At 36.9% G+C, this 27,450-nt stretch overlaps 2 protein-coding genes across 7 annotated transcripts in view; both read right to left on the bottom strand.

The window, feature by feature from the left end:
* ndrg3a (ndrg family member 3a) overlaps nucleotides 1–11,087 on the bottom strand; it is a 33,442-nt gene extending 22,355 nt beyond the window's left edge. For 2 of the 4 annotated variants that reach the window (XM_077203476.1, XM_077203478.1), the window contains exon 1: nucleotides 10,922–11,048. The gene's annotated coding sequence lies outside the window, so the exon portion shown is untranslated. Of the gene's footprint in view, nucleotides 1–10,921 lie in introns of all 4 variants that reach the window. The other 2 variants (XM_077203475.1, XM_077203477.1) reach the window with 2 other exon arrangements.
* A 163-nt stretch (nucleotides 11,088–11,250) lies between these two features.
* On the bottom strand, nucleotides 11,251–27,413 carry phf20a (PHD finger protein 20, a). Of its 3 annotated transcripts, none has more exons than XM_077203467.1 (17): nucleotides 27,292–27,413; nucleotides 24,571–24,668; nucleotides 24,306–24,477; nucleotides 23,060–23,144; nucleotides 22,876–22,952; nucleotides 22,277–22,775; nucleotides 21,557–21,613; nucleotides 21,315–21,470; nucleotides 21,167–21,214; nucleotides 20,659–21,081; nucleotides 20,449–20,547; nucleotides 19,857–20,038; nucleotides 19,412–19,511; nucleotides 19,026–19,230; nucleotides 13,962–14,334; nucleotides 12,784–12,937; nucleotides 11,251–12,643 (listed from the first exon to the last, which is right to left on the bottom strand). In XM_077203467.1, exons 2-17 carry the CDS (start codon nucleotides 24,651–24,653, stop codon nucleotides 12,501–12,503), a joined length of 2,856 nt encoding a protein of 951 aa, XP_077059582.1. In that variant the 5' UTR covers nucleotides 24,654–24,668; nucleotides 27,292–27,413; the 3' UTR covers nucleotides 11,251–12,500. The 3 variants fall into 3 exon arrangements, with proteins under 3 accessions (XP_077059582.1, XP_077059585.1, XP_077059583.1); XM_077203470.1 differs by having other exon boundaries at nucleotides 21,167–21,217; nucleotides 27,292–27,409; XM_077203468.1 differs by having other exon boundaries at nucleotides 12,532–12,643; nucleotides 12,735–12,937; nucleotides 21,167–21,217.
* Between the last annotated feature and the right edge of the window lie 37 nt (nucleotides 27,414–27,450).

Here is a 27,450-nt window from a genome sequence, read left to right as displayed (position 1 = left end):
ACCTTGATTTCCGAATGACATGCAAAACTGAGCAACAGTCCAGTGCTGCTTCTCTGTAGCCCAGGTCAGGCGCTTCTGCTGCTGTTTCTGGTTCAAAAGTGGCTTGACCTGGGGAATGCGGCACCTGTAGCCCATTTCCTGCACACGCCTGTGCACGGTGGCTCTGGATGTTTCTACTCCAGACTCAGTCCACTGCTTCCGCAGGTTCCCCAAGGTCTGGAATCGGTCCTTCTCCACAATCTTCCTCAGGGTTCGGTCACCTCTTCTCGTTGTGCAGCGTTTTTTTGCCACACTTTTTCCTTCCCACAGACTTCCCACTGAGGTGCCTTGATACAGCACTCTGGGAACAGCCTATTTGTTCAGAAATTTCTTTCTGTGTCTTACCCTCTTGCTTGAGGGTGTCAATGATGGCCTTCTGGACAGCAGTCAGGTCGGCAGTCTTACCCATGATTGCGGTTTTGAGTAATGAAACAGGCTGGGAGTTTTTAAAAGCCTCAGGAATCTTTTGCAGGTGTTTAGAGTTAATTAGTTGATTCAGATGATTAGGTTAATAGCTCGTTTAGAGACCCTTTTCATGATATGCTAATTTTTTGAGACAGGAATTTTGGTTTTCATGAGCTGTATGCCAAAATCATCAGTATTAAAACAATAAAAGACCTGAAATATTTCAGTTGGTGTGCAATTAATCTAAAATATATGAAAGTTAAATTTTTATCCTTACATTATGGAAAATAATGAACTTTATCACAATATGCTAATTTTTTGAGAAGGACCTGTATAACTATATATATATAACTATAAAACTTTTTTGCCTACAATAATGAGTAAAATGGAGTTCAATTTTTTTTAAGTTGTTTATCAGCTTCCCTTATGTCAGTGCAGTGTCTTTCATCAATGAAATAGCAGAGCAGCATGAAATTAAACTTCCATTACGTAAAAAGCGAGACAACTACAAGCACACATTAAGATTTGAAAGCTTAGGAGGTGGAAATCTCCTCTGCAATCCCAGCAGCAAATCCGGATGAAGAGCATTAAATAATATTTAGACAAGGAGTGAGTGACACAAAAAGAAAACAACAAATGTTCAGCATGCCAAAGATTTTCTACAAAAGTCCAAGATTTTTATGCGCACGGTCCACAAATCTGGACAGAGGACAAAGGTCAAACTGCAATCATGGCCTCTGATTGTAATCCCAAGGTTGAGCTGAAAGGCTCCGGCTGGAATTATCAAGCAGATTCATAGACTTTTTTTTTTAACATACTGCCAAGATCAGTGTCAAGATTTCATATCAACAAGATTTGACTTGCTTCATTAACCCGTGTTAACTTCCTCACCAAAACTATCAACCGCAATCAATGTCTTTTTCAGTTTCCACCCACTCTAGTTGTGCATTCAGTGAAGTGTAAAACTGTTGCCATAGAGACAAAAGGGCTGATGTTTATTTTCAGAGTGGGCTCCCAAAGGGACGGGAAGGAGTAATGAAGACTCAGAACAGCAGACCGAGGCATAAGCTGAGACTCACAGACACCCATAGTTCTGTATATTAATATTTCTCACATCAAATCAGGGTTTTTTTCTGAGTATAGAAGAAAAATCTACTTTAGGTAAAACCTACAGCAAAAGAAACCCTGATTCACCAGCATCTTCCCATGTGTATTGCATAACTGTGGACTGTGCTGTCCGAAGAAATGTGACTCATGTAAAAACACTTCCCAGGGTTCCAGCCTCCTATTTCAGAGATTTTCAGCGAAAATGTGTATCTACACAGCTGTGAAAAGAAAATACCAGAAAAAAATTATCAGAGCTAGCAGTCAGATGACAACGTTACTATAGGGCATTGCTGAATCTATTATAATCACAGTTAACTGTCAACAAATATCAACTTTTAGTCCTAACAAGCCCCACCAAACACCCTGTTAATCAGTCACATATGGGTAAAGAGGCCCTCTAGCCCACACACACACACACACACACACACACACACACACACACACACACACACGTTTGTTTCAGTATATTAGTGAGGTTATTGCATAAACTTCCATTGATTTTATATTAGGTTGATGATATTCTCTATCGCCTATCCCAACCCCTAACCTAAACACAATCCTCACAAAATGTGCAAAACACTAGATTTAAAGGGGAACATGGCAACTCTAGCCATTTCTTTGCTGATTTTCACTTTTGTTGTCGCATGTTTTCTCTACAAGCTCCACCTACAGCTGTGGGGCGTATATTTCACAACACTGTCATATAAAAACTGACTTGCGGCCCCTCCTCCCCCTTTCTACCGCTGCTCATGTGCATTTGTTATTATCGGAGCCGGCCAACTTTATCGTGTGGAGCTATGTCTACCGAGGTGGGTAATAGATCATACACATTGAGGGCGCCGTGTGTGTTTATGTCGAATTGCCGTAAAGCGTAAATCCAAATGATTTCTAAACGGTTTTATTAAGTTGAAATAGTTGCCGAATGCCCCTTTAAATAGAAACACGTTATAAGCCTTTTTAACTAGTGAGGACAGGTAAAATGTCCTCACTACTCGTTTGTTGTCATAATATTTCAATATTTACGTGAGGATATTTGGCCAAACCTGTACAGACACACACACACACACTTTTTCCTTGCACAGATGGTGATTTGATCGGGACTGTTCCAGGGAGGACTTCTGTAAATTGTCTCCACACATTTAGTTAACCACAGACTAAGTAAAAAAAAAAAAAATAGCGGGATAGAATAAAGAATAACTTATTTCAATATTGTGATTATACCATTCCGTGATGAAAGCTTCAACGATTATCGTAGCATGAAAATTTGATACCAGCACATGCCCAGTCCTCATTACTGATTTTTTTTCAGCTATATTTTTAGTTGATTATTAACCACTTGCTGTTTGTAACAGAACTCAAATAATGAAGTAACATCAGCAGCACATGCTCCATTAATTTGTCACAATTCAACCTCTTTTTACGTGGAAGGTCATTGTTCCTGTTCTCAGCAATCCACCAAAGACCACTTACATGCATTCTCATGTGTTAAATTTCAACCAGTCCAATCACTTCCTCTGAATCCCCAGCCCTTTACTGGGAGAGTGGGAAGTGGTAAGCAGGGAAGCTGAGAGACACGACCTATGACTAGGGTCAGAAGGGAAGTGCACTAGGTACAGCATATTGTGCAGTGCACACTATATAATGCCTACTAGATCTGAAATATTGTGAAATACTTCACAACATGCAATGACAAATGTTTCAAAGCATGATGCAGTGTTGTTGAGGTAATGTCATGTTTATTAATGAAGTACACGTGTATTACAGGTTCAATATGGATTTAGTATATTTATCATTTCCATTTAATCTTTCATTTTATTATTCATTTATTATATATTATTAATATAATTTCATATTATTTACTAAAGACATTCTATACCCCTACAATATGATATTCATTATTCATAACGCCTTATATATTTTCATAACCAATTGCAATCAAAGTTAAAATCCATTATAATATTTGCACTGCAGATTCTTTGTTACATCTAAAATTGGTTGTTTGTTGTGTATTTTAATACATTATACCTTCTAAAGGTCTGTTCAATTAATAGATACGTATTATAATGTATTATAACAGTGGTTATAATTATTTATGAGACCATTCAATGCATATTAAGGTGCATTACAAGGCATAATTGATGCATAGAATGCTTCAGAAAAGTCACTAGTAGACGGTTTTAGATTTGCTATTCTGTAGACTGCATGTTCCCCCTCACCTTTTTCTGACAGCTTTTGTCTCCATCTCTGTGGCTCCCTCTATCACTAACTGAATTAAGGGAAACCCCTGGTCTAAGCAGTTGTGCATGATAGAGTGATGTGCACACTCCGTTATAAAGCTCTTGTGGTGGCAGAGACGGCTGATGCACTAAACTCTCTGCCAAAAAAGGAGTTCCATCTCTTTCTCTTTTCATACACTAAGGGATGAGGGACACCCTGCATGCTGACGCAAACTGTCACAGACTCACGGTATCGCATCCATCATACTTCGGCTTTTTCCTTATACATTAAGCCACTTCCTTCCTGTCATTTCAAAAGAAACAAGGACTCGCATACACACAAGGGTATATGAGGATACTTGTCTGCCTTTAAGTGTTCTCAGAAATCTCTCTTATGCAGAATATGCACACATACAATCACATACAATCTTTCATATATAATGCAAACTATAGCGAAAACCCTTCTTAGAGTTCCCAGAATGCTTTGAACGGAGTGCATCATTCCTGAAGTGTCACAATGTTTAGCCTTATTAGAACAGAAAGCCACTAACTGTATTGATTTAAAGCTTATTTGTTGGCATCATCAGTAAAAGCATCTTATACCTCCCACACATACACACACACACACACACACACACACACACTTAAATTAAGGGCAATTTCACACTATGCTTTTGGTGCGGACCTGAGCCTGTTTGACATTAGAGCTCGGATCACTTGATTGGTGTTAAAAAGGGTAAACGGGGTTCTGTTTTGTGAACTTCAGTACATTTCACAACAAAAAAAAAGAGTCTGACAGTCCGTCCTAACTCCCAGAAGTAACCCACTATTGATGATGTATAATTGGGGATGAACAGATTTTTAAAGTGCAGGCCAATACTGATAATTATTTTCAGAGCAAAGCAAAGGTATGGCAGACTCTGATAACGTCATCAAATCTTACTCCCTCGACGTGACAGTTCCACACATTGTCTTTCATTACAGACCCTAAACATGCCGCTGCAGCAGCCATCCTCACATATCACAACAAGCACATCTACACATATTGAAGCATAAAAACTGAAATTTATGAACAACCGATAGCTGAGACAAAAACTAACCAAACTTAAAACTGCACCAACCTTAAAGTACAACAAGTGTGTCTGGTGCGTCCAAAGATGAATCAGATATTGATCGTAACACAGCAAATTAGACAGTTGTAGACCACTGTCATGAGAACAAAGGACTTTTCCAAGTACTTTTCAAGGACTTTCAAGAATTTCACACAACTTTTTCCAGCACTTCAAGGCTCAAAAGTCTGAATATTTTCTACCAAAAACATTTTTTGTTCATCCTTCAAAGATTGTCCTCATTTGTACTGTAGATTCAGGAAAACTAACACTTGGTAAAAAACAACAAGTTTTATTTAAAAAGTACATTAAATTACATTATAACTAGTAGATGGTGACAGATAAGCACTTATTGGCTAATTAGCCATTTACACTCCATCATTTATTTATTTTCCTCACACCTCAATTTATTTTTTGTCACTTTTTGTACTAAAGTGTGTTGGAAAAGTCACAAAGTCTCATGAAAAACAAAAACTTTTCTTCAAATTGTGAATGAAATTACACAGAGTAAAGATCTCCTCCTTTATAATTACTGAAGCTGTCAGTCAATTCAGTGCAAACACATTGAGTGATGAATGAATATTTTATTTACATTGTGTCTCCGCTTTGTTTGTTATAATGAGAGGATTTGTGCATGTGCAGAACTTTGTAAACATGAGCTAAAGAAAAACTATTGCAGCGTTTTGAGAGATACTGAGCGGATTCTCACTGCCGGTAACTTAAACACCACTTATTGGTCATTAATTTCAACAGAAATACCTGTGATTGGCTACAACGCTAAAATTCACTCAATGCTGCAAAATCACGTTGTAAATACCACATTTGCAGTTGAACATGAGTCATGACATGAATATAACAACTAGATCACTTTAATTTACTTGCTTGTCTCTTTTATTAAACAATTACAAATTATATGTGTACATAGAAATAGAAATAGAAGTATACTTTACTTTGCCAAGGTATAGCAGCTACCACACCCTGCCTTACCCAATTGACGGACTTGGTTCACACCAACTATAACAATAATAACAATATTAGTGTCCACACCAATGCACAATATAGTTGTTTATTATAAGTATGCTGCAGTTTTGCAGTATAAGCATTCAAGCCGCTTTTAATTCTAGAGCTCTTTAAAGCAGGATGGATTCTGATTGGCTGTCAAGGTTTTTATCGTTTATTAGCAGGAAAAAAAACTGTTCTGAAAGTGATTACAACAATATTCTTTCTTTGTGCCATTATCGTTATAGTTGTGGTGTGGACCTGGCTATTCTTTCTATTTAGAACAATTTACTACAAATTACAAAAATCTCCAATATCAGCTAAAAATCCATATCGTACAGATACATTTAACATACTATGTACAATTTACATTTTTGCAAGGTCTTTGCCACAAATACTCTTTCCGGACACATACTTTCATAATGTTTTGTGCAGACAGCAAGGCCTACCCTAGTAAAAGGCTGAATGTTTTAGTCATGTTTTTTAGGGGACATATGTGTCATCAAACAATCCCATCATAGAATGTATCTGTCTCTGCAGAGGATCTGCTTGGCCTCAGTTTATGAACCGAAAGCATGAGGATTTAAAGTAGGTTAAATTACAGTGCGGGACTAAAGCTATCTAAAGCAGATGGTCAAGAAATATTGTGCACATATATTATTTTTTATTCTCTATATAATCCATCTACTTTTTATCTCATAAATGAGGTAATCAATAATCAACATGGTAATCGCTCATAAGGGTGCCAGATCCCCTAGAGATGCACAAAGCAGAGCATGGGCCGTATGCATTAGATTAATCTGGTTTGATAAATGACAGCAAATACATTTCGAACCTGTCCAGACAAGATGTCAGCTGGGTAAATGACTTTCTACAACAGCTCCCAGAGCCATAAATAAAATCTAAGCATTTGCCATGTGGAGGAGCCTTGGCTAATTGTAAATGTATTTAAGAGAACCTACATTAGCACAGACTAAAGCGAAATCCCACTGTCGGTCTTCAGCAGGGCCAGGGGAAGTGCTCTGAGAACCAGTCAGATTTCATTTGAATGGTAGTTTATTTTACACTGTTTATTATTAATAACACACTAGACATTTCAGGGTAAAAGCTAAAGAGAAACTGTTTCATTGAGGCTCATGCAAAAAAAAAAAAAAAACGTTGCAAAAGCAGAACTAGAACAGTTGTTCTTACAAAAGGATTGTTAGCTATATGTTTTGCTTTTAAGAGCACTTAGTCCTTAGGGATCCAGTGCAAACTACTGCTCAAGATTAAAATTCAAGAGCTGTATGAATATACACTGAGCAAATAAAATAAGAGCCTCTGCTGTGATCTGAAAAAGTGCCGGGTCAGTGTGAAATCTGATGACCATTTTGATGGAATAGACTGAGACATCTCAGCAGGCCGGCCTGATATTGAGCCATCAAGGTGTCAAGGTAAAAATGGGAGGAGGGAACGATGGGAGACAGAGAAACATGGCACAAAACCAAAGACACAAGTTTAGTGGGCTGGCCACAGTCCAGGACAACCACATGAAACCCACCAGACACGTGCGACAGGCCAGAACGATTGACCTTTAATGTTAATAAGACGAAGATCGAACTGTTGAAATTGATTAAAAGAGCTCAGAGATCCAGCACAGGGAGGATTCGCCTTTTGTAGCTTAGATAGTAGATGGGTTTGAGCTGATTAACAAGGTGCAAAATCTGAAAATGAGAAAAAAGCAGCAAGTGCTTCACACAGCAACAGCAGAATCGAAAAAATCAAGGTCACAGGGAACTCACAAATCTTCAGACAGTCATGCTAACAACGGCTGCCGTATGCCGAAACCAGTTTACCAGCGTTTCTGACAATGATAAAGGTTAAAACGGGGAGAGAGCAGTGCAATGCAATAGATCTACTGAAAGCCCTTAAAATTCCACAACTGAATCACTAAACAAAAAGACTAAACGTCTCGTTTGATGTTTTTTTTTTTTGCGATCCTCCTCTCTCTCCACTAGACTGCACTTAAGGAAGCACAGTAGCACACTCATGGGAACAAACGCTCCAGAGCATCATATTCGCTATGCTATTCGCTATGCAGCAATTACACCATGCAAACAACCAATTTCGTTTTTCAGGAAACACTGGTCTGTAAGGTTATATTAAATCATTACCATCCTACAAAATACAACCGGTTCTTTAACAATTAATAGTATAATTTTAAGGCAAAACAGTACTAAAGTTTTACTATGTTTTTGTTTGAAAGACCCTGGAACACTATGTACATTAGTTGTGTTCAATAGTTTGGAGTAGTAAAATAATGTTTTAGAAAGAACATTTGTTCTGCTCACCGCACTTATTTGATCAAAAATACAGCAAAAACTGTATTATTGTGAAATATTATTACATTTTAAAATAACAGTTTTCTATTTTGTTACATTTTGAAATGTAATTTATTCCTGTGATGCAAAGCTGAATTTTCAGCATCATTACTCCAGCCTTCAGTGTCACACGATCCTTCAGAAATCATTCTAAAATGCTGATTTGGTGCTCAAGAGACATTTATTATTATAATCAACGTTGAAAACAGTTGTGCCTCTTATTATTTTTGCTGAAAACATGGTACATTTTTTGGGGGGATACTTTCATGAATATAAAGTAAAATAAAAACAGCATTTAGAAACTTTTGTAACATTATCCATGTCTTTACAGTCTTTATTGATCAATTTAATGCATGAATAAAAGTATTAATTTCCTTTAAAAAAAATCTTACAGACCTCAAACTTTTGAATGGATAAACTCATATTATGAAGAAAATTATGTACATTAAAACCAGTTTTATATGTTAATTTATGTCTGGTGAAGCATAATCTGAATTCAAAACGGATTAAGTATTACAGAGTGTCCCTTTGGTCCTGCACATCCCTGCAGTGAGGGACGGTCTGGAGGACCAGTTGGGAATCTGTCCACAACATCGCACACACTCAACAGCCGGACAACTGTGATATTGCTCCATCTGCAGCAGGAGCTTTACAGAAGATGCTATGAGTGTGAGTGGAAATGTACTACTTATTTAAAGCAATAGCAGTATGAGCCTTGTACGGCAAAGTGCTGCATAAAGATTCAAAATGGGTTTGGATCAACAAATGGTTGACTAAATAATGACAGAATTTTCATCTTTGGGTGAACAATCCTCATACTGTGTGTACTTTGCACTCACTCTACTGTAAACACTGATACATGCCTCGTCTGTCACTAACACACACACACACATCAAAATATGATGTTTTACATTCAAATAAGATCTGACACATTCAGAATGGCCAGTTTAAGATTAAGTATCATATTTATCTCTAGACTAGCACTATGGGCTATAACTCTTCTTATCAGGATTGTGGACCAGCACGACAATCCTGATAAGAAGAGTTATTGAGATTGTAAGCACATTCAATTGAACTGAGCATAGCTTAATTAAAGCTCGCAGCTCCCGAGAGTCCCAGAATTCCCTGACATCTATCTCTACACGCCAACCTGCAGGAACAGACCAAATCTCTCTCTCTTTCGCTCTCTCCAAATATACTACTCCATATAGGGATGTTTAAATGCTAAATTAATGTTTTAGTAATAGGAAACACACGGAATAAACGTTTTTAAAAATAAGGAACATTAAAACAGAGAGAACTTACAGTTACAGTTAAACAAGTTAAAGCATTCACTGCAAAGCCAGAAATCAGAATAAAAACGGATCACTTTTTCTAATTCCCATTCCTGCACATTCATCTGTTATTTTGGGGTGTAAACAAACTAAAACGGGGTTACCTCAGTCACAAACTTTTCATAGACAATAACAGAGAGAGAAACATGGATAACTAGCTTTCCACATGCAATTATGGATGTTTACGAGGAAATGAGGAAGCGTACCATTATTAATTATACCTGTCAAAATTTGAAATTTCCCATGTGAAATGCCTGTTTGGGTAAAAAGTTTCATTGGATTTCTATGGAAATTCACACGTCATCTCAAACAGCAGCAAAAAGATCGGTTAAAGCTTTGTCTTGAATACAACTGATTAACACAAATACTGTGTAGGCTACTAAAACAACAAACGTTTCAATGTAGATACGACAAACAGATTTCAGCAAAAAAAAACTGTAAGGGATTTCTTAGGAGACCTGTGTTGATGATAACAACAGGTTAGTGTTGTTTGTTTGTTGTGTCAATAGTGTGTAGTGCACTACCTCATTGTCTGAGTGTGCTAAAAAGCACACCTGCGAGCACATGGAGTTCACATCATCAGCACTGCGACCTTCCCATGAGCAGGTGACCGAGGACAATGTCATTTGTGACATGCCGGAAGTTGTCTCGTATATAATCGAAATTAGCCCAAAATTCAGTCTTTGATACATCGGAGTCCCTCGAGAAATCTTATTATTTTAATTATATATATATATATATATATATAAATGAATTTTACATTTATAGGGTAAAATTAGGAAGACGATGCAAACACAAATCAAAGTTAGATCTACGTAAATAATTTAGCAATAGATAGATTCAGACACAATACGAAGACAACAACAACACATCTTTTCATTTAAACTGTTATATACATGTACACAAAGAAAAATCATATTCAATAGAATAGATTGCAGCTGGCCCTCTTGTTCTACGAGAACCATCTATGAAAACTATGGAACATCTGCAGCGAAGAATAGGATAAAAATGCACCGAATTACAACCCATGACATCTAATGAGGTAAAAAGTTTCTATTTTTGGCAATATCCTTAGTGTCGGATGTGTGAAAAAGATCCATCTATAATAAATCAAAATGTGCGTGTTTTCTCTTCTGTCTTATTCAGCGGCTGTTGTGGTGGAAATCGACATTACTGTGGCTCCCAGCAGTTTAAAAACATGGAGCCATTTTAAATGGAATTACATTGGTCGCTGAAGAGATGAAGATGATCAACACTATCACTCTTAATTGTCACACAATTTCCATCAGTTTTGTTTATATTCAAAGAACAAATTGTACTAGTTCAGTTCTAAAATGAGGCATTTAACTCACCAAACAGTCTTTAAGAACAATACTTGGATCTGACTAAGGAAAAATCCCCCACAAAGATATTGAAGTGAACGGAGGCTGGTAGAAGGGCTCGTCGTCCGCACGTTTCTCTGCTCGCAGTCTCTGCCAGCAGCCGTGTTTTGATGTCATTCGGTGGGCGGGGCCTTCTGGGCTACCCACATTACACTCAACGTTTGGAAGACCCCCTCATACACGATTTATCGCCCCCGTGAGGTAATCTATGTGGATATCGTGTCACGTCTTTATCGACGACAGTTTTTTGGGGTCCACCATATGTTTTCGCCTAAAGAAAATCACCAGTACACCAAGTATTCACAGATGCATAAAAAGTGCTTTTATTTTAGCCTGTCTCCAATGTCAGTTGGGCAATATGTTAAACAAGCATATCGTCATAATGCAGTATATAGAGGGAATACCGTTTTCCAGTCATAGGCTACAGTATTTAAGAGACATGGGTGTAAATAATGACAGAATTTTATACATTTGTTCATCAAGATAACTAATATGCATAGATTTATTTTTTTATAACTACAATTGCAATACTTAAATGCATTCAGAATGAGAAATTCAGTATTTTCAGTTTCTGCTTTTAGAAAAACAGTCATGTGGTTCAGTCTTTGTCAACACTAACTCCTGGTTTCACAGACAAGGTTTAAGACTAGTCCCAGACTAGTCTGCATGTTTGAGCTGTTTTAACTGAAAGCAACTTGCACTGAGATATCTTAAAATATGTCATCGCCATTGTTTTGTCTCAAGATGCACACCAGTTATGTTTTTTTCCTTCTAATGCATGTTTATAAAAGCTAATTAAATGTCCTTATTGAACTAATGTCTAATCCTGGCTTAATCTCAGCCCTGTCTGTAAACCAGGCCTAAACATTTTATGGCTAATCCATAATGAAGTGATGTCACAGACTACATTTACTGCGCAAAGCTTAAAGAAAGTTGACTACTGAGGATTGCAGTAATTATGAAATTCACAGTTGTTCAGAAATAAATATGCAATATTCAAAAAACATTTGAAGTTTTTAAGCATAAGGTCCTTTAAATACAACAGAGCACATAAACAATAGTTTCATTGTGTATACATTTTACTTCAGTTTCACAGTTAACACCCAACCTTTTAAATAGAGGTTAATGGTTACTAACCTTTGAACAATGCAGGACTGATCCTTTTTTTGATTATCCAGTAGGTTTTTAGATTAAACATGATTAACTTAGAAAAAAAAAGAAAAGAAAAAATATATATATATATATAAAAACCTTTCAGCAAACATTCATTTAGGTATTTTGTTATGTTTACTTCTGGTGAAAGAGAAAGGATGAATAGGATCTGGATCACATTTGCTGTAAAGGGATCGGTGGGGTGATAAAGTTTTGTAACATTCAATCCTAATTCCAAGTCCACAGTCAGAATCACAGATTCTGTAACAAACAGCTTGTATAGTTTCACATTGTTCTCAGTCTAATGTTCTTTAGGCTCTTTGGTTTCGTGGCCCGCTTTAGGAATGTATTAAACTGAGGTAGTCCTGTGATGACAGTGAAATTTGCCCTGGCGCCCTCATGTGGCACAAATCAGAGCGATCTGTTGCACCTTTCCCAGTTCATTCAGCAGCTGTTTGATGCTTTGCTTGAGTTCAGGCAGACGGTCCAATGGCTCTGGAGGCTCCAACTCACCCGTGCAGTCCAGCCAGTTTTCAAGCACTGAAACAGGAAACAATGTTTATGAATAGTTAGTGTTTTGATGTATTAGCTTTAATGTATACGAAACATTCCCATAGTACAAATCACCAACTGAAAAATTGCAAAACATAAATCCAGCCCCCTGAAACCCTCTGGCACACCATCAAGCTCCCTTTCGATGAAGTCCATCCTGCGAGTAACCTCTTCTTGTAAAGTCTCGATGTGTTCAAGCAGGTTGATCCTCCACTGCTGGGGCTGAGCTGCACCCTTAACCCCGCCTCCATCACCACACGCCTCACGCTTCTCTCCTACATCCTACAATGTCATATTCACTCATTACTTACATTGCAGCATTCAGTGTAATTAACATTCAGTCACAAACAATATCAAATAGTCAGTCTACACTACTGTTCAAAAGTTTGGGGTTGGTAAGATTTGTTTTAATTGTTTTTCAAAGTCTCTAGGCTCACTAGAGCTGCATTTTTTAAATCAAAAATACAGTAAAACAGTAATATTTTGAAAATATTATTAAAATCCAATAGAACTGCTTTCTACTTTAGATACTTTAGATGTATTCAAATGTAATTCATTCCTGTTATTCAAAGCTGAAATTTCAAAAGCCATTACTCCAGTCTTCAGTGTCACATGATCCTTTAGAAATCATTCTATTATTGCTGATTTGGTGCTCAAAAAATATTATCATTATTATTATCGATGTTAAAAACAGGATTCTTTGATGAATGGAGAGACGGAACTTATTAGAAATATAAACCTTTTATAACAAAACCTTTACTTAGTCCTTGCTAAATGTAGAAAAAGTATGAATTCCTTAATGAAAGTATTCATTTCTATTAAAAATTTTTTTTTGAACAAATGTACATATTTTGAAGGACACTTTTTAAGTTCACTGTAAATCATTAAAGGAATAGTTCAACTCCAAAAACTCAAACTCAAATGACGACTGGTCGTTTTATTATGACATCAAACCGGTCGTGCTGTGTCTAAATGAGCCATATTTTAATAGATGCAGATGTTTTAATGTTCAGTACGTATTTTAAATATTGATGGACCGCTTATAATTGTGGACCACTGATACTTTTATTGTGCTTTTTATCATTTTGGAGCTTAACAGCACAAAATCCCCATTCACTTTCATTACATGGAAAGAATCGCATATTCTTCAACATTTCAATTCTATTAAAATTCACTTTTAGATGTACTATTCCTTTAAAAATGTCAGCTCACTGTGGGATCAAACCTTTTGATTTGACCGTAATAATTATATTTCACAGAACTGGACAGTGTTAATCACATAATATTAACCTCATTTGACCCTCACCATCCTGTGGTTGAACAGCAGAGTACTAGATGTCTTCAGAAGTGCTGGTTGGATCTCTCCGTAATAGTGTTGTTCATTCTTCAGCACTCTCTCTGTGTTATGTGATCGATCTTCCAACACTGACTCAACCCGCGTCTTCAGCACCAGCCTCGGCTCCAATACTTGGTACAGTGTTTGTGGCTTTTGGTAACAGTGCTCACTGCTAATGTAGTCCTGGAAGGATGAAGTGAAGGGCTCTTTATGTAGAATGACTTCTGAAGATGCTGATGAAGAAACTATTTTTGCGTCTGGAAGAGCCATGCTTTTTATCCTGGATCTCTCAGTCAGCTTCCACGGCTCCTGCCACAACTTGAGGTCTGGATGAGTCTGGCTCCTGCAGAAAGGGGTATAACACTCTTTTCATGTGGCTTTTCTAACAGCATGAGTATTATTGGTTAAAACAGAGATAAAACAGCATCACTTGGGCCGCATTTACAAGTGACCCAATTCAGATTTTTTCCTCCCATGTGGCACATATCGGATATGACCCACAAACATTTAAGCAGGAAAAAGCACATGGATTCTGAAATGAATTGGATATGTGCATTTGCGAATGACGTGGCGAATGGCGCCAACTTGGGTGGAGACAAACTGCGATCACATTTATTTATTTATTTATAAAGCACTATTCCAACAACAGTTAGTTGTACCAAAGTGCTGTACAAAAAATTCTAAAATATGAAATAAAAATAAAGGCTAAAAAAATACAGAATAAAACACAAAACAACACCACACTAAAATCACATAATAAGACATAAATGCACAAGAGCTCATCCCTCTACACCTAAATAGGACATCTGGAATAGGTGAAATTTCAAAAGGCTTTTAAAAGAGCCTATAGTCGGAGCGGACCTAATATAAAGTGGTAGCGTATTCCATAACTTTGGGGCAGCTACAGCAAAGGCCCTATCACCCCGTTGCTTGTATTTTGTGCGTGGTACAGACAGCACAATTCCTTTCTCAGCAGATCTTAATGATCTAGAGGGCTTATGGACCTCAAGAAGTTCAGAAAGATATGATTGAGCTAGTCCATTCAAGCACTTATAGGCATAGACTAGCATTTTAAAATCAACTCTATCTCGAATAGTCAACCAGCCCAGGGAGGCCAGAACAGGAGAGATATGATCATATTTACGGGTCCCTGTCAATAGTCTGGCTGCAGCATTTTGTACTGCTTGCAGCCGATGTAAAGATGCTTGGGAGACTCCAGTGTATAATGAATTACAATAATCCAGTCTTGAAAACACAAAAGCATGGATCAACATCTCTAGGTCTTTTTTTGTTAAAAACGGCTTCACCTTTGCCACAAGTCTTAAATGAAAGAAAGCAGATTTCACCATTGAGTTTATCTGTTTTTCAAACTTTAGGGAGGAATCCAACATTACCCCAAGATCTTTTACCACTGATGTACAATAGGGGTACAGTTCACCTAAAATAGGAAGATCACTCAGAGCAGGACCTCCAAACCAGACAAGCTCAGTTTTGCTTTCATTTAAGTATAAAAAATTATTTGACAGCCAGATTTTTGCCTCCTGTAAGCAGACTTTAAGGGAATCCAATGATGATTTAGGGTTTTTACTCATAGGCAAATAAATTTGCATATCATCTGCAAAGAAGTGAAAGGAGATACCATACTTGCGAAAGATAGACCCTAGTGGTAACATGTATAGGGCAAATAACATTGGCGCAAGAATGGATCCCTGCGGAACACCACAGTCCAATGAAGTAGATGACGAGAAGGTATGTCCTAGATTAACTGAGAACCTTCTGTTTGTCAAAAATGACCTAAACCATTTTAATGCAATACCATGGATGCCTACCACATTTTCAAGGCGCGAAATTAAGACCCCATGGTCTATAGTATCAAAAGCTGAAGTAAGATCTAATAATAACATAACAACAGAATGGCCAGAATCCCTAAATAAAAAGATATCATTTAAGACTTTTAGGAGGGCAGATTCTGTACTATGTTTGTTTTTAAAGCCAGATTGAAACCGTTCAAGTGCCACATTTTGGTCCAAAAAACTCTGCATTTGGTTAAAAACTGATTTTTCTAGAATTTTTGCTAAAAATGGCAACTTAGAAATTGGACGAAAATTAGACAAGACCTCTTGTCCTAAATTTGGCTTTTAAAGAAGTGGCTGAACAACAGCATATTTCAATGAAAGGGGCACCGTACCGGTAGACAAACTTGTGTTTATAATAGAAAGAATACTAGGCCCAACAATATCAAATGTTTTTTTTAAAAACCAAGAAGGAATCCTATCACCAGGACAGTTTGAGGGTTTCATCCGACCCACAATATCTGTTAATGTGGCAAGAGATAATGGTTCAAAGTATGTAAGGTAATCGGAGCACAGCGGAACGACCAGTGCATCTTGATTAAGCGTAACAATGTCAGACCTAATATTCTTAATCTTATCACAGAAGAAGTTTTGAAAATTTTCACATAGTTCAAAAGATTCCTCAATAAGACCACTCTTAGGGGAGTTTATAACAGATTTTACAGTGTTGAATAAAAACTTTGGATTATGATGATTGTGAGCAATGGCATCAGCCAAAAATTTCTTTTTCTCTTCTATTACTAAGCATTGATAGGTAGACAAGGATTGTTTGAGAATTTCTAAAGACACTTGAAGACCATCCTTTTTCCATCTTCTCTCCGCCTTTCTACACTCCCGCCTGGAGGCCCGAGTTACTTCATTAAACCAGGGCTGGGGTTTAGATCTGACAGAGATTATTTTAATAGGGGCAACACTGTCCAAAATGTTGGCGCATGTAGAATTAAATATATTGAGAAGCTTCTCTACATCCCACTGCGATGGTGGATTCTCCAACATTGAGGTTAATGGGGCTCTAATATACAGATTTGAAAAAAGGTCACCAGTTGCATGATTAATATACCTAGACATTCTCGAAGGAGCATTCAAGTTCTCTTTTTCATAATCAAGAGAAAGTTCAAATGTCAAGTCAAGTCAAGTCAAATATATTTATATAGCGCTTTTCACAATACAGATTGTATCAAAGCTGCTTCACAGTATCAATCAAAACAACTTAATGTTTGTTTATTACTGGAAAAAAGACATCCAAGTTTGGTAGAGCTGATCAATGGTATGATTGGTTAATTAAATGTGACGGATTTATGATCTGAGAATGCCACATCTTCCAAAATAACATTCAAAATTGACAAATTAAATGATAAAACAAGATCTAACATGTGACCATAAATATGTGTCGAGCCATGAACATGTTGCACTAAGTTAAAAGACTCAACAAGATTTAGAAAGTCTTTAACTAATGGGTCTGAGGGGCAACATACATGCACATTGAAGTCGCCCAAAACCAAAAAACAATCATAATTGCATAAAAGTCCACTTACACACTCAGTAAACTGCTGAATAAAATGTTTGTTAAACTTTGGAGGACGATAGATTAATGCACACACTAAGGATCCAGTCTGCACCTTAATCTGAATCAACTGAAATTCAAAAGCTGCGTAGTCTACAGTCTGAATGTTTTTGCAGCTTAACGAGTTATTAAAAATAGCTGCCAAACCTCCTCCACGGCCCGTTTGTCTGGGTTTGCTTAAAAAATTACAATTTTGTGGAACTGCTTCAGAAAAGGGGATCAGATCTCCATTGCAAACCCAGGTTTCGGTCAGAAACAGCATATCCAACTCTTTAGCTTTGAAAAACTCCTTACATTACATTGTAACCTTTGACCTTTGTAATTGACCTTACATTAATCAGGGTCAGTCTTTTTGTCCGGGAATAGTCCACCTTTGTTTGAAGTTCGCGCCTGACGCAGTAGAGGTTCGCCAGATTCACCCCCCGTCCAACCGGGCGTGCAGACCGATACCAATTGCAAACCGCATCCAGGTTAGCAGCCGGACACTCCACACCCTGCAGCACACGCTCACACGGACCACAAGAATAGGGCCCGCAAGTGACCGGCCACAGCTCGACGAGGACACGGCGCGAGCATGACGCCTCCATCGCCCTTAAACGCAACCTCGTCGCCGCCAGCACACCACCTCGTTTCCCACGCTTTCTACGCCGTTTCCTCCGGCGAACATCACACGCTAGTCGGCACAGGTGAGATGGGCAGATCAGCGAGGGCGGATGATGGCTTTTAGATAGACCAGTCAAAACTGTGTCATGACGGTCAGCCATTCCATGATTAATATCCAACAACGATTGACGATTATAAACCAAACGATGTGTAGAACATTGAGCCCAAGAGCATATAACAAACATTAAAACAACTAGCAAAACAAAAATTTGACCAGAGCACAGACGGCATGCCATGCATATAGGCGCCATCATTATTTAGACTAAACTCTTTTGAATGAACATGACTCTTTTCAATGGCGCAATGGAGGACGAATGCTCAACCCAGTGGAGTCATGCTGAAGTTTTATGTATTTTGAGAATTTGGGTCAAAGGGACAGTGCAGGCAAAAAAGCAGGGTTGTTACAGAAAAAAGGCGTATTTTAAGAAACTTCAGGCGCGATGGGAAGGCACGGTTTTAGGCACTCATGGCTACTGTGCCAACATAAAATCAAAAGCTTGAAAAGCAAGTACAAGGTAGTCAAAGACCACAACAAGAGTTATAATAGCCATACTACATTTGCATTCTACAATCAAATGGAAGGCATTTTACTAGACCACCTGAAATACTAGATAGTGTCAGAGAAGAAGATGCCGCGTCGCCACTGGACTATCAAGAGCCGGAGTGTGAGAACATTAAAGTTACAGGTAAAGGTAAATGAAAGTTTTTGAAGACATTAGCTGGCATATAAACATTATTTTAGCCATTGCCAAATTAGAAAAAGTGACAATATATTATTGTGTAAGCCTATAACATTAGATACAAGGGTGTAATGTGTAATGATCTAGCTATCATCAAGTGAATAGTGTAAATGAAGATATCGGATATGGGTCAAAAAAATAAAAAAAATAATACAAATTTTTGGATATAGTCAACAAGTGGGCATCAAGACCTGCAGTGTGAATGTGGCCTTACTGTAGCACGCTGATTTTGAGCTGCAGGCCATTGAGGACTTCCAGCACATGCTGAACATCCCCTAACAGCTGATGAGTGGCTGCGATCTTCTTGCCATTCTGATGGGAGTAGTTCTCCAGGAAAGAGAGGCCATACATATGGCCGGTGCTAAGCCAGTCCCTGTCATACCAGTACCGCAGGCTCTGTCTCTGACCTCTGGTCTGCCCTGGATACACACAAACAAATACACTGGTAAACCAAAATTAACTTAAAACAGCAGAAAATTTTCCCTAATTCCCTAGCAGGAGAAAATGCTGAGTCAAAACTACTCAAACTGCGACTCATCCTGAGGTCTACATTAGAGTTTTGTTTAGAAATCAACACTAAAACATGCATCACTTCCAAACCTGGAGAATCCCGGCAAATGAAGCAAGCGTATCGTTCTGGAACGTTCTCTTCCAGGAGGCCCATACAGGTTCCATGCTGCCAGTACAGACACTCTTCACACTGAGGAGCAAGAGAAAAAGCAACAAATGTGTTTGTTGTTAATAGTGAAAATGTTATAGATAAATCTTCTATTATAACATAATATTTCTATTTTAAAATGTAATTTATTCATGTGATGTCAAATCTATATTTTCAGCAGCCATTACTCCAGTTTTTAGTGTCACATGATCCTTCAGAAATCATTCTAATATGCTGATTTGGTGATCATTAACTCTTTTGTTACATTAGAAATGTCTTTACTACCACCTTTTGTCAATTTAATGCATCCTTGTTGAATATAAGTATTAATTTCTTTACTGACCCCCACATTTTGAATGGTAGTGTACAGGCCAAATTAATGGTCACCTGTAACATGAAGTCATTTTCCTCTTCTGCTTCACACACACAGCGGACAGTTTCCTGACTTCCTGTAGTTGAGGCAACAGAGCTACAGCTGAGAGGTGAGGCAATGACATCCAGATCCGCCCCCATTTCATCTTCACTCCAACCACAGCTGTCAGAGGACCAGTCTGAAATGCTATCCTCATCTGGAAAAATATTACAAAACTTGTATTACGAGATAAAAATTTAAGATAATCTCAAATTGCAAAAATCTATAAACTCTACAAAACATTAAGATGGACAGGAAAACTTCAGTTTAAGCACTGCTGAATGTACTCCCAGTGAAAATATAAATTGACAGGAAGTGGATGAATAGCAGAGCAAAATGTTTTGTTTTGCATAGCATGTGTCGTATGATAATATAACATTGTTATGAGATTATATAATATAATTTACACTTCTATAATTTATATTTCTACTTTTATTATAATTTACAGTTACGAACAGATTTTAGTTGTTACAGTTGTTGCGCACAGAAATAGATTTACCATCACTCAAAAATCAACACTTCAAGAACTGATAGCATTGTCTGTAAATAAATGCTACTTTTCTTTACCTGATGTGGTTTTTTTCATCTTTTTCTTTTCCTTCAACTTTATACGCAAGAAGTCTCTAGTCTGTTTCTCTTTTGACCTGTCACGTTCTTTCACACCTTCTACAAAAGGCAAAAAACAAAGCTCAGATAGATCATGTCATGTATTAAAGGCTTCAATGAAAAACAATGAATAACACTGAAAATCCCATATGCTTTCTCCATTAGCCATACCCATTTCCATAAATCTTCTATCTCTTTCCTTGTTGAAGTATCTATGCATGTTGCTGTCTAGCTGATTGTCTCTGGTCTTGTCCCTGGTCTTGTCTTTCAGTGAAGGCCATCGTTGGTAATTGTGTGCACTGACAACAGGGGGCGCAAGAGAGCGTCTCTTCACGGTCATCTGCGCACAATCATGCGATGTAACGCACCTCTTCTTAGAGCCATCCTGATTATTAAGTGCAGTCTGTTTGTCTATTGCCCGGATCGGGTCTGGCTCCATCAGACGATCATCTCCATGGTAGTATTTCATATGATAGTGCAGGAGTTTTGCTTTGCGGAAAGACTTTGTACAGCCAGGTGCACTGCATTTATATGGATTATGGTCCAAGTTGATAGAGAGCACTGGTGGCGGTTGGTTTCTGATGACTCTGTATACTGTGATAAGTACAATTTACATTCATCGTCACTAATTCAAGATGATTCTGATTGTTCTCATTAATTAGTAGAGATCATTACTCACATGGTTCTCTGCTGAACCGGTTGGGGTTGTGGAAGGCTTGTTTTCTAACTGCTACAATTTAAAAAGAACAAATAAAAACATGATCATAATGAACCAGGTATTATTTGAGTAAATATATGTTTTACAGATGTGATGAGTGGAATCTCACCTGTAGGCTTAAAGGTTTCTGATTGGCACTGAGCCGTAGGTATTGATGTGTCATTGGATGGTTGTGTCAGACAACATAAGGGGTCTGATCCTTTTCCTTGAGTTCTCTGATTGGTGGATTCGCATATGGGCTTGCAATCATTATGAAAACTTTTTTCTGGAGGAAAGAGATGAATGATGAGGAAATCTACCATTATGGCACTAGTAAATAATTTGTTTTACATAACAGTCAAATAGTCAAACCGGAATCAGTCTTGTTTTTTTTGGAGCTCCTTCTTGCCATTGAAAGTCTCCTCTTCCCTAGAGAAAATAAACTTAAATGTTAAATAAACTTAAATAAACAAAGCCTCACCAAATAATAGAGCTGCATGAATTGATTTTTTCTGATAATTGCATTTGCGATTGATAATTGAAATTTAAATGGTTCCCAAAGACACATTATAAGCAAGCCAAACCCAGAGCAGATGCAGAGATGAGTTTATGTGGAGCAGCATTTACTGCAAATCAATCCACTCTGAGAGGACGAAAACACTGGATCCTAAACTGCTCACATGTTAAAAAAAACAGTGTCGTGCTTCACTACAAAAGCATGCATATCTTTCAGTAAATCACAGCCTTTGCAATTTGATAATTGCACTGATCCATATAGTGGTGTAAATTTTATTTTGATTACTTGTGCAGCTCTACCACATGGAGTTGAACAAATAATGTTATTTTCAAACATGTTTCCCAAATATTCCCCCTGCTATTGGTCAGTCAAACAAATAGCCCCGCCCCAAACTCGACACCATTGGTTGAGCCACTGATACTGGGTAGGGCTGGTCAGTTCTCAAACAAACATAACATTGTTTTGATATCGCCACAGAACCGCAGTGTCTATACTTTTCAGGGAAATCAACCTACAAATCAGTCACTTGTATACAGTCAGGAAAATCTATTTGAATAGTTTAAATTTGTACGTACTTCTTATTCGCTGCCTCCGTGACTTTCTGTCATGAGGAAGACCTTGTCCTTTGATTTCCTCCTCTTTTCGTTCCAGGACTTCTGCTTCCTCGGACTCATTTCTCTTTACCACCCCCTCATTAAAGTTCACACCCAAATCTAACACCGCAGAGTTCTCGATTTTCAAGCTGCTCTTCTCTTCTCTCTCCTCAGGCCCTGAGCCCCTCTTCAGAAATAATTTACTGTAGTTGTGCTGCCCAATTTGCTCTAAGACTCTCTCTCCCTCTGCTTCTTCCTCCTTAATTTTTATATTTTGCACTTCAATGCATTTCCCATTCCCACTGCTTTTCTTCTTTTCACCTTCCTCTCCATCCAAGACTGAGTTCTCATCCTCCTCTTCCTCAGGAACACGGTCAATCTGTTTATCCCCGCTTGCTTCATTCTCCTGCATTTTCTTGTCCTTTACTGTCTTTTTCACCATTGGCTTCTCTCCATTTTTGTCAGTTAGTTTCTTTCTACACTAATTTGGGGAGAATGAGAGAATGAGTAAAAGAAGAGAAGGCCAAAATTGGTACTGAAATAGAGATGCAACATGAATAGGATAAAAATACAAAATGAACCTCTTTGGTGAAGGGCTTCACATGGATTCCTTTGACTGTTTGGATGACACCGTCATAAAACTTTACAGTGTAGGATGCTGCAGGATCATTTTGTACATTTGAATCACAGTTGAAACATACAATTTCAATTTGAAAAAGAATCTGTTTGAATTTGTTTCATGAAATATTTACATCAACAGCTTACCATCTTTGTTGACGACCAAGACTTTAGCAGGATAAAATCGACAATCAGACCAACTGGCAAGAACTTTGTCATTCACATGAAATCCCTGCAAAACAAGTATGAATTAAAACAGAATTTATTCATTTGCATTTTACAATGGTTTTAAATGTGGTTTAACCAATCAGTATTTAGGGTCAAATTATCTAATTTTTAAGAGACTTATTGACCTTAACACATTGTTAAGTGCTGCTTTTCTGCATTCTAGCTGCACCACAAAACTAATATAAACAAATATTAATAAGCACTGAAGTTGTGTAGTAATATACACTACTGTTCAAAAGTTTGAGGTCTGTAAGATAGAAATTAACACTTTTATTCAGCAAGGTTAAACTGATCAAAAGTGACAGTAAAAACATACATAATGTTACAATAGATCTCTAATTTAAATAAAGGCTTTCTTTTGGATGTTCTAGACATACAATAATCCTGAAATAACCATGGTTCAACTTCCCACACAAAATATTCAACAGCATAAATGTTTTCAAAATTGATAATAATAAGAAATGTTTCTTGAGCACCAAATCAGCAAATCGTGTGACACTAAAGACTGGATTAATGATGCTGAAAATTCAGCTTTGCCAAAAGTAATAAATTACATTTTAAAATATCTTAGTAATGGAAAACAATTATGTTATATATTGTAATATTATTTCACAATATTACAATTTTACTCTATTTTTTTTTTATCAAATAAATGCAGCGTTGATGAGCTTCTTTCAAAAACATTGAAAATCTTATAACCCCAAACTTTCAAACAGTGGTGTTTATATATCATTTTCTAATTCAAAAATAATAAAGGATTACGCCACAGTACTTTACAATGTTTTCTTTTAATCACTTAATTATTTTAATGAGGCTGTATCACCCTGAATAAAAACATCAAACATTTTAAGTCAGAAATTAAAAACATGTTCACCATAGTATATACTCAAGCCATTGTATCATGTATGTATGAATTGCATTTTTAATGTATCCAATGAATGAACAGTTAGTTAATTACCAGCTGGACAACTATCTGTAAATGATATTTGTGTAGACTGGTTGATGCAAGATTTGCTTTTGTGATCCACACAGTAACAATCAGTTGAAATAACAGCAGGACTGATGGAGCATCACTTTCACATCTCACTGAACAGATTTATACGCGAGGCTGATCCTAGATTAGCTTGCATATACTGGGATTTTTGAGGAGCAGTCTGTGACTCACAGGGATAATGCTGTCTTCCTGCCGTCCCTCTCTCCTCAGCTGAACCCTCTCCATGGGCCTCAGATACGGACTGGCCCAGTCAAACCACTCATCATAGCGATGGCTCCACTGGCGATAGTGGATTAAGACTTTCTCATCCTCGTAGTCAATCTTCTCAATGTTGGCAGCATACCTGTTTGAGCGAAATCACATATGGATAGCTTGCTATAAAAAGGAGTGATGGACAGGCTAAAAAATGTACTGTTTTTAAAAGAGTGGCACTTGCCAGTTCTTCAGACTGTCCCGTGCTTCAAGAGCAGCGCCCACCTCAAAAGTTATTCCTCGTCTGTTAGGAGGTGTATTGCTCATGTTGTCAGCAAATACCTAATATGAAAGCGTCACATTTCAGTAACTGCCCAGTGAGGATTACATTACATAGATCATTCTCAAATCAATACTAGGGCTGGGTTAATATCGATTTCATCGATCCTCATTTTGAAGAACCGATATTGATTCTTAAATCCCATTTATTATTGATCTTTCAGTCTATGTTGTTTTCAATTGATGAATGTACAAAGCAGCGTACCTACCATCCAATAAATCGCAATAAGCTTTGTGCTCTTACTTCTCGTATGAAAAAAGTCTCAGCTTTCAAATTTGATCACTTTTATTACGAAATTCAAACAATAAATACCATTTTGATGCTCTTTTATGTGGCGCGAGAGATCACTGTAGCGCCTTCATTTAAGCGAAGCTGCAGCGCTAAGGGCGTGTGAACGAATTTACGCTTTACTACTATTTACAGCACGAAACAAACATGAATGAACATCGTAAGGTATGTTGAAAGATAGGCCTACAGTACAACTTACCGAAATCTGTATCACAGATCATGTAATCGCTCAGAGTTTCGGGTTACCCAATGTCATGTAAAGTTACATTTACCTCAGAAAAGCAATTCAAAACTCGTTAGTCAGCTAGAAAATTAACTCCAGATAGGAGCATTTTGCTAAATATATGCACTATATTGCCTATATTCATTGTATTTTTACTTAACCTGTTCTTCAATATTTCATGTATTTTTAATAAATCTGCCATATTTTTATGACAGCCACCATTAAAGTGTTTTCCATTTTTTTAAAACCGAGTAGAAACATAAGTAATTAAAATGTATTATTATAACGTTATTATTGTACAATTTGAGGGAGAAATAGGAAGAAGTGCACTGCCCTCCAAATCAGTTCGTTTTAACCTTTAATATTATAGTGATACATCAACTGAATTTCCTCTATAGTTTACAGCATTAGTGGAGAGAGATTTTTTCCTTGAGGAAATATTACCATGTACTGTACCTGATAGTCCACAATTAATCGATATCAAATTGAATTAAATCAAAATTTAAGTGTGAAATTTGTGTCAATGTCCAGTCCAACTTAATACATTCAAGTAGACTATTTAAGAGCTAACATGAGAGAAATTAACCCTAATAAAATGTAGTAAAAGTGATTAAATATTTCCTTTTCCGATAAATATAATTATAACATTAGCTGACACTCTGAAGTCTGAACTGTATCATTAATAATAATATTATTAATAATTAATAATAATAATAATAACAACAACAACAAGGAAAACAATTATGTACAATTATGAACAATTATGTATTTATTGTCACAGCTTGCTAAAATCACATATCAAGGCCACTGGTTACTGACAATATTGCACTGTTTTGTAACAAATTTTTACTTTTAAAAAAGTAAGTATTTGACTTGTAATATAAATCTTTCAGATACAACTTTTGATTTTAATCATGTATTTTTAAATGTTGAAATGAACTTTAAGTTTAATAATAAATAGTTTAGAAGTAGGCCTAGTTATCATTGTTAGTTCATGTCAACTAATGTAGTTAACTAATGTCAACTAAATAAACCTTGTTGTGAAGTGATACCAAGATTTGTATTTTTCATGCTACACGTTTGCATTACCATTAATATTTTTAAAATAGTTTAAATGATTAAGAATTAATAATTAAATGAATAATTATTTAAATGTTTATGCTTAAATCACAAGATTTATTGTTTTGACTTTTGAAAGCCATGATATTCCATAATTTCTTTTTATAGGTCTATCAAGGCAATCGCGAAATCTTTCCCAGTACTCCCTGGATCATCTCTGATCTACAGCATTTGACTTAGAAACAGTGTTGGTGTACGGAATCCAGGTCATGGCATCATGCCACTAAACACAACAGAACAATAGACTTAGCTTAATTATCAATAGCCTACTTAACTAAGCCTCTTATTTCTATATGTAACTTTATGTTTAAATTTAGATAAAACATTCGGTTCATAATATATTGATAAAATGTTAGGAACAGGATATTATATAGATCTATCAAAATGTTACAATTTTAATGATTAATGTTACAAAATAACTATATACATACATAACAAAACACAATAAACATACTTAATTAACTTATTTACTCTTGTCTGAGAAGTCATAGCCTATAGGTAAGAGTGATTAAATGTGATTTCATCAGGGGCCACCAAGTGCCTGACGATGACAATGGAAAAAATAGAGATTCCATATATTCCAGTACTATACTACACTACATGGCCGCTTATTATTCTCAGATTACATATTCCTGCATGTCTTTAGCCAAAAGCAGACAGAGGACATAATTTAAGACCATTTGAAATGCTACAGTATCATTTTCATCTTAGTGAAAACACAAGCAGACGTTAACTTCCTGACTGATCCACACCCTCCACGAGAATAATGACATGGATAGTAATGGGCGAGTACATTGCCACTCCCACATATACAAGCTGTAAATCACAACATGCATCTATCAATGCACATGTTACGACATTTATTTAATTTCATTACCTAAAATCAGCAATTACAGATTCAGTTTTCTAAAACAGGATCTTTAAAAAATATCGTACTCGAGCAAAGTCTTGTCATTGCGAAATTAGAATTGTGTAATGCTATAAATATAAGTTACCTGCAGCGATATCCGTCTCTTTATACACAAAGGCGCGTCGCGTCTTCTATTGTAACCACGTTGGGCGCGAGACGCACCGCTTACTATTTTCCAATGTGTTCCAGAGACTACCGGTGTGAACAATACCAGAACTGCGCATGCGTCAGCGACTTCGCGTCT

Source organism: Siphateles boraxobius, unplaced genomic scaffold (assembly GCF_051911475.1).
Source record: "Siphateles boraxobius isolate OS27281-9 unplaced genomic scaffold, OSU_SipBor_1 5, whole genome shotgun sequence".
Classification (NCBI taxonomy): domain Eukaryota; kingdom Metazoa; phylum Chordata; class Actinopteri; order Cypriniformes; family Leuciscidae; genus Siphateles; species Siphateles boraxobius.
Note: the sequence above shows the minus strand (reverse complement) of the source record. Positions and strands in the feature narration are given on the sequence as shown.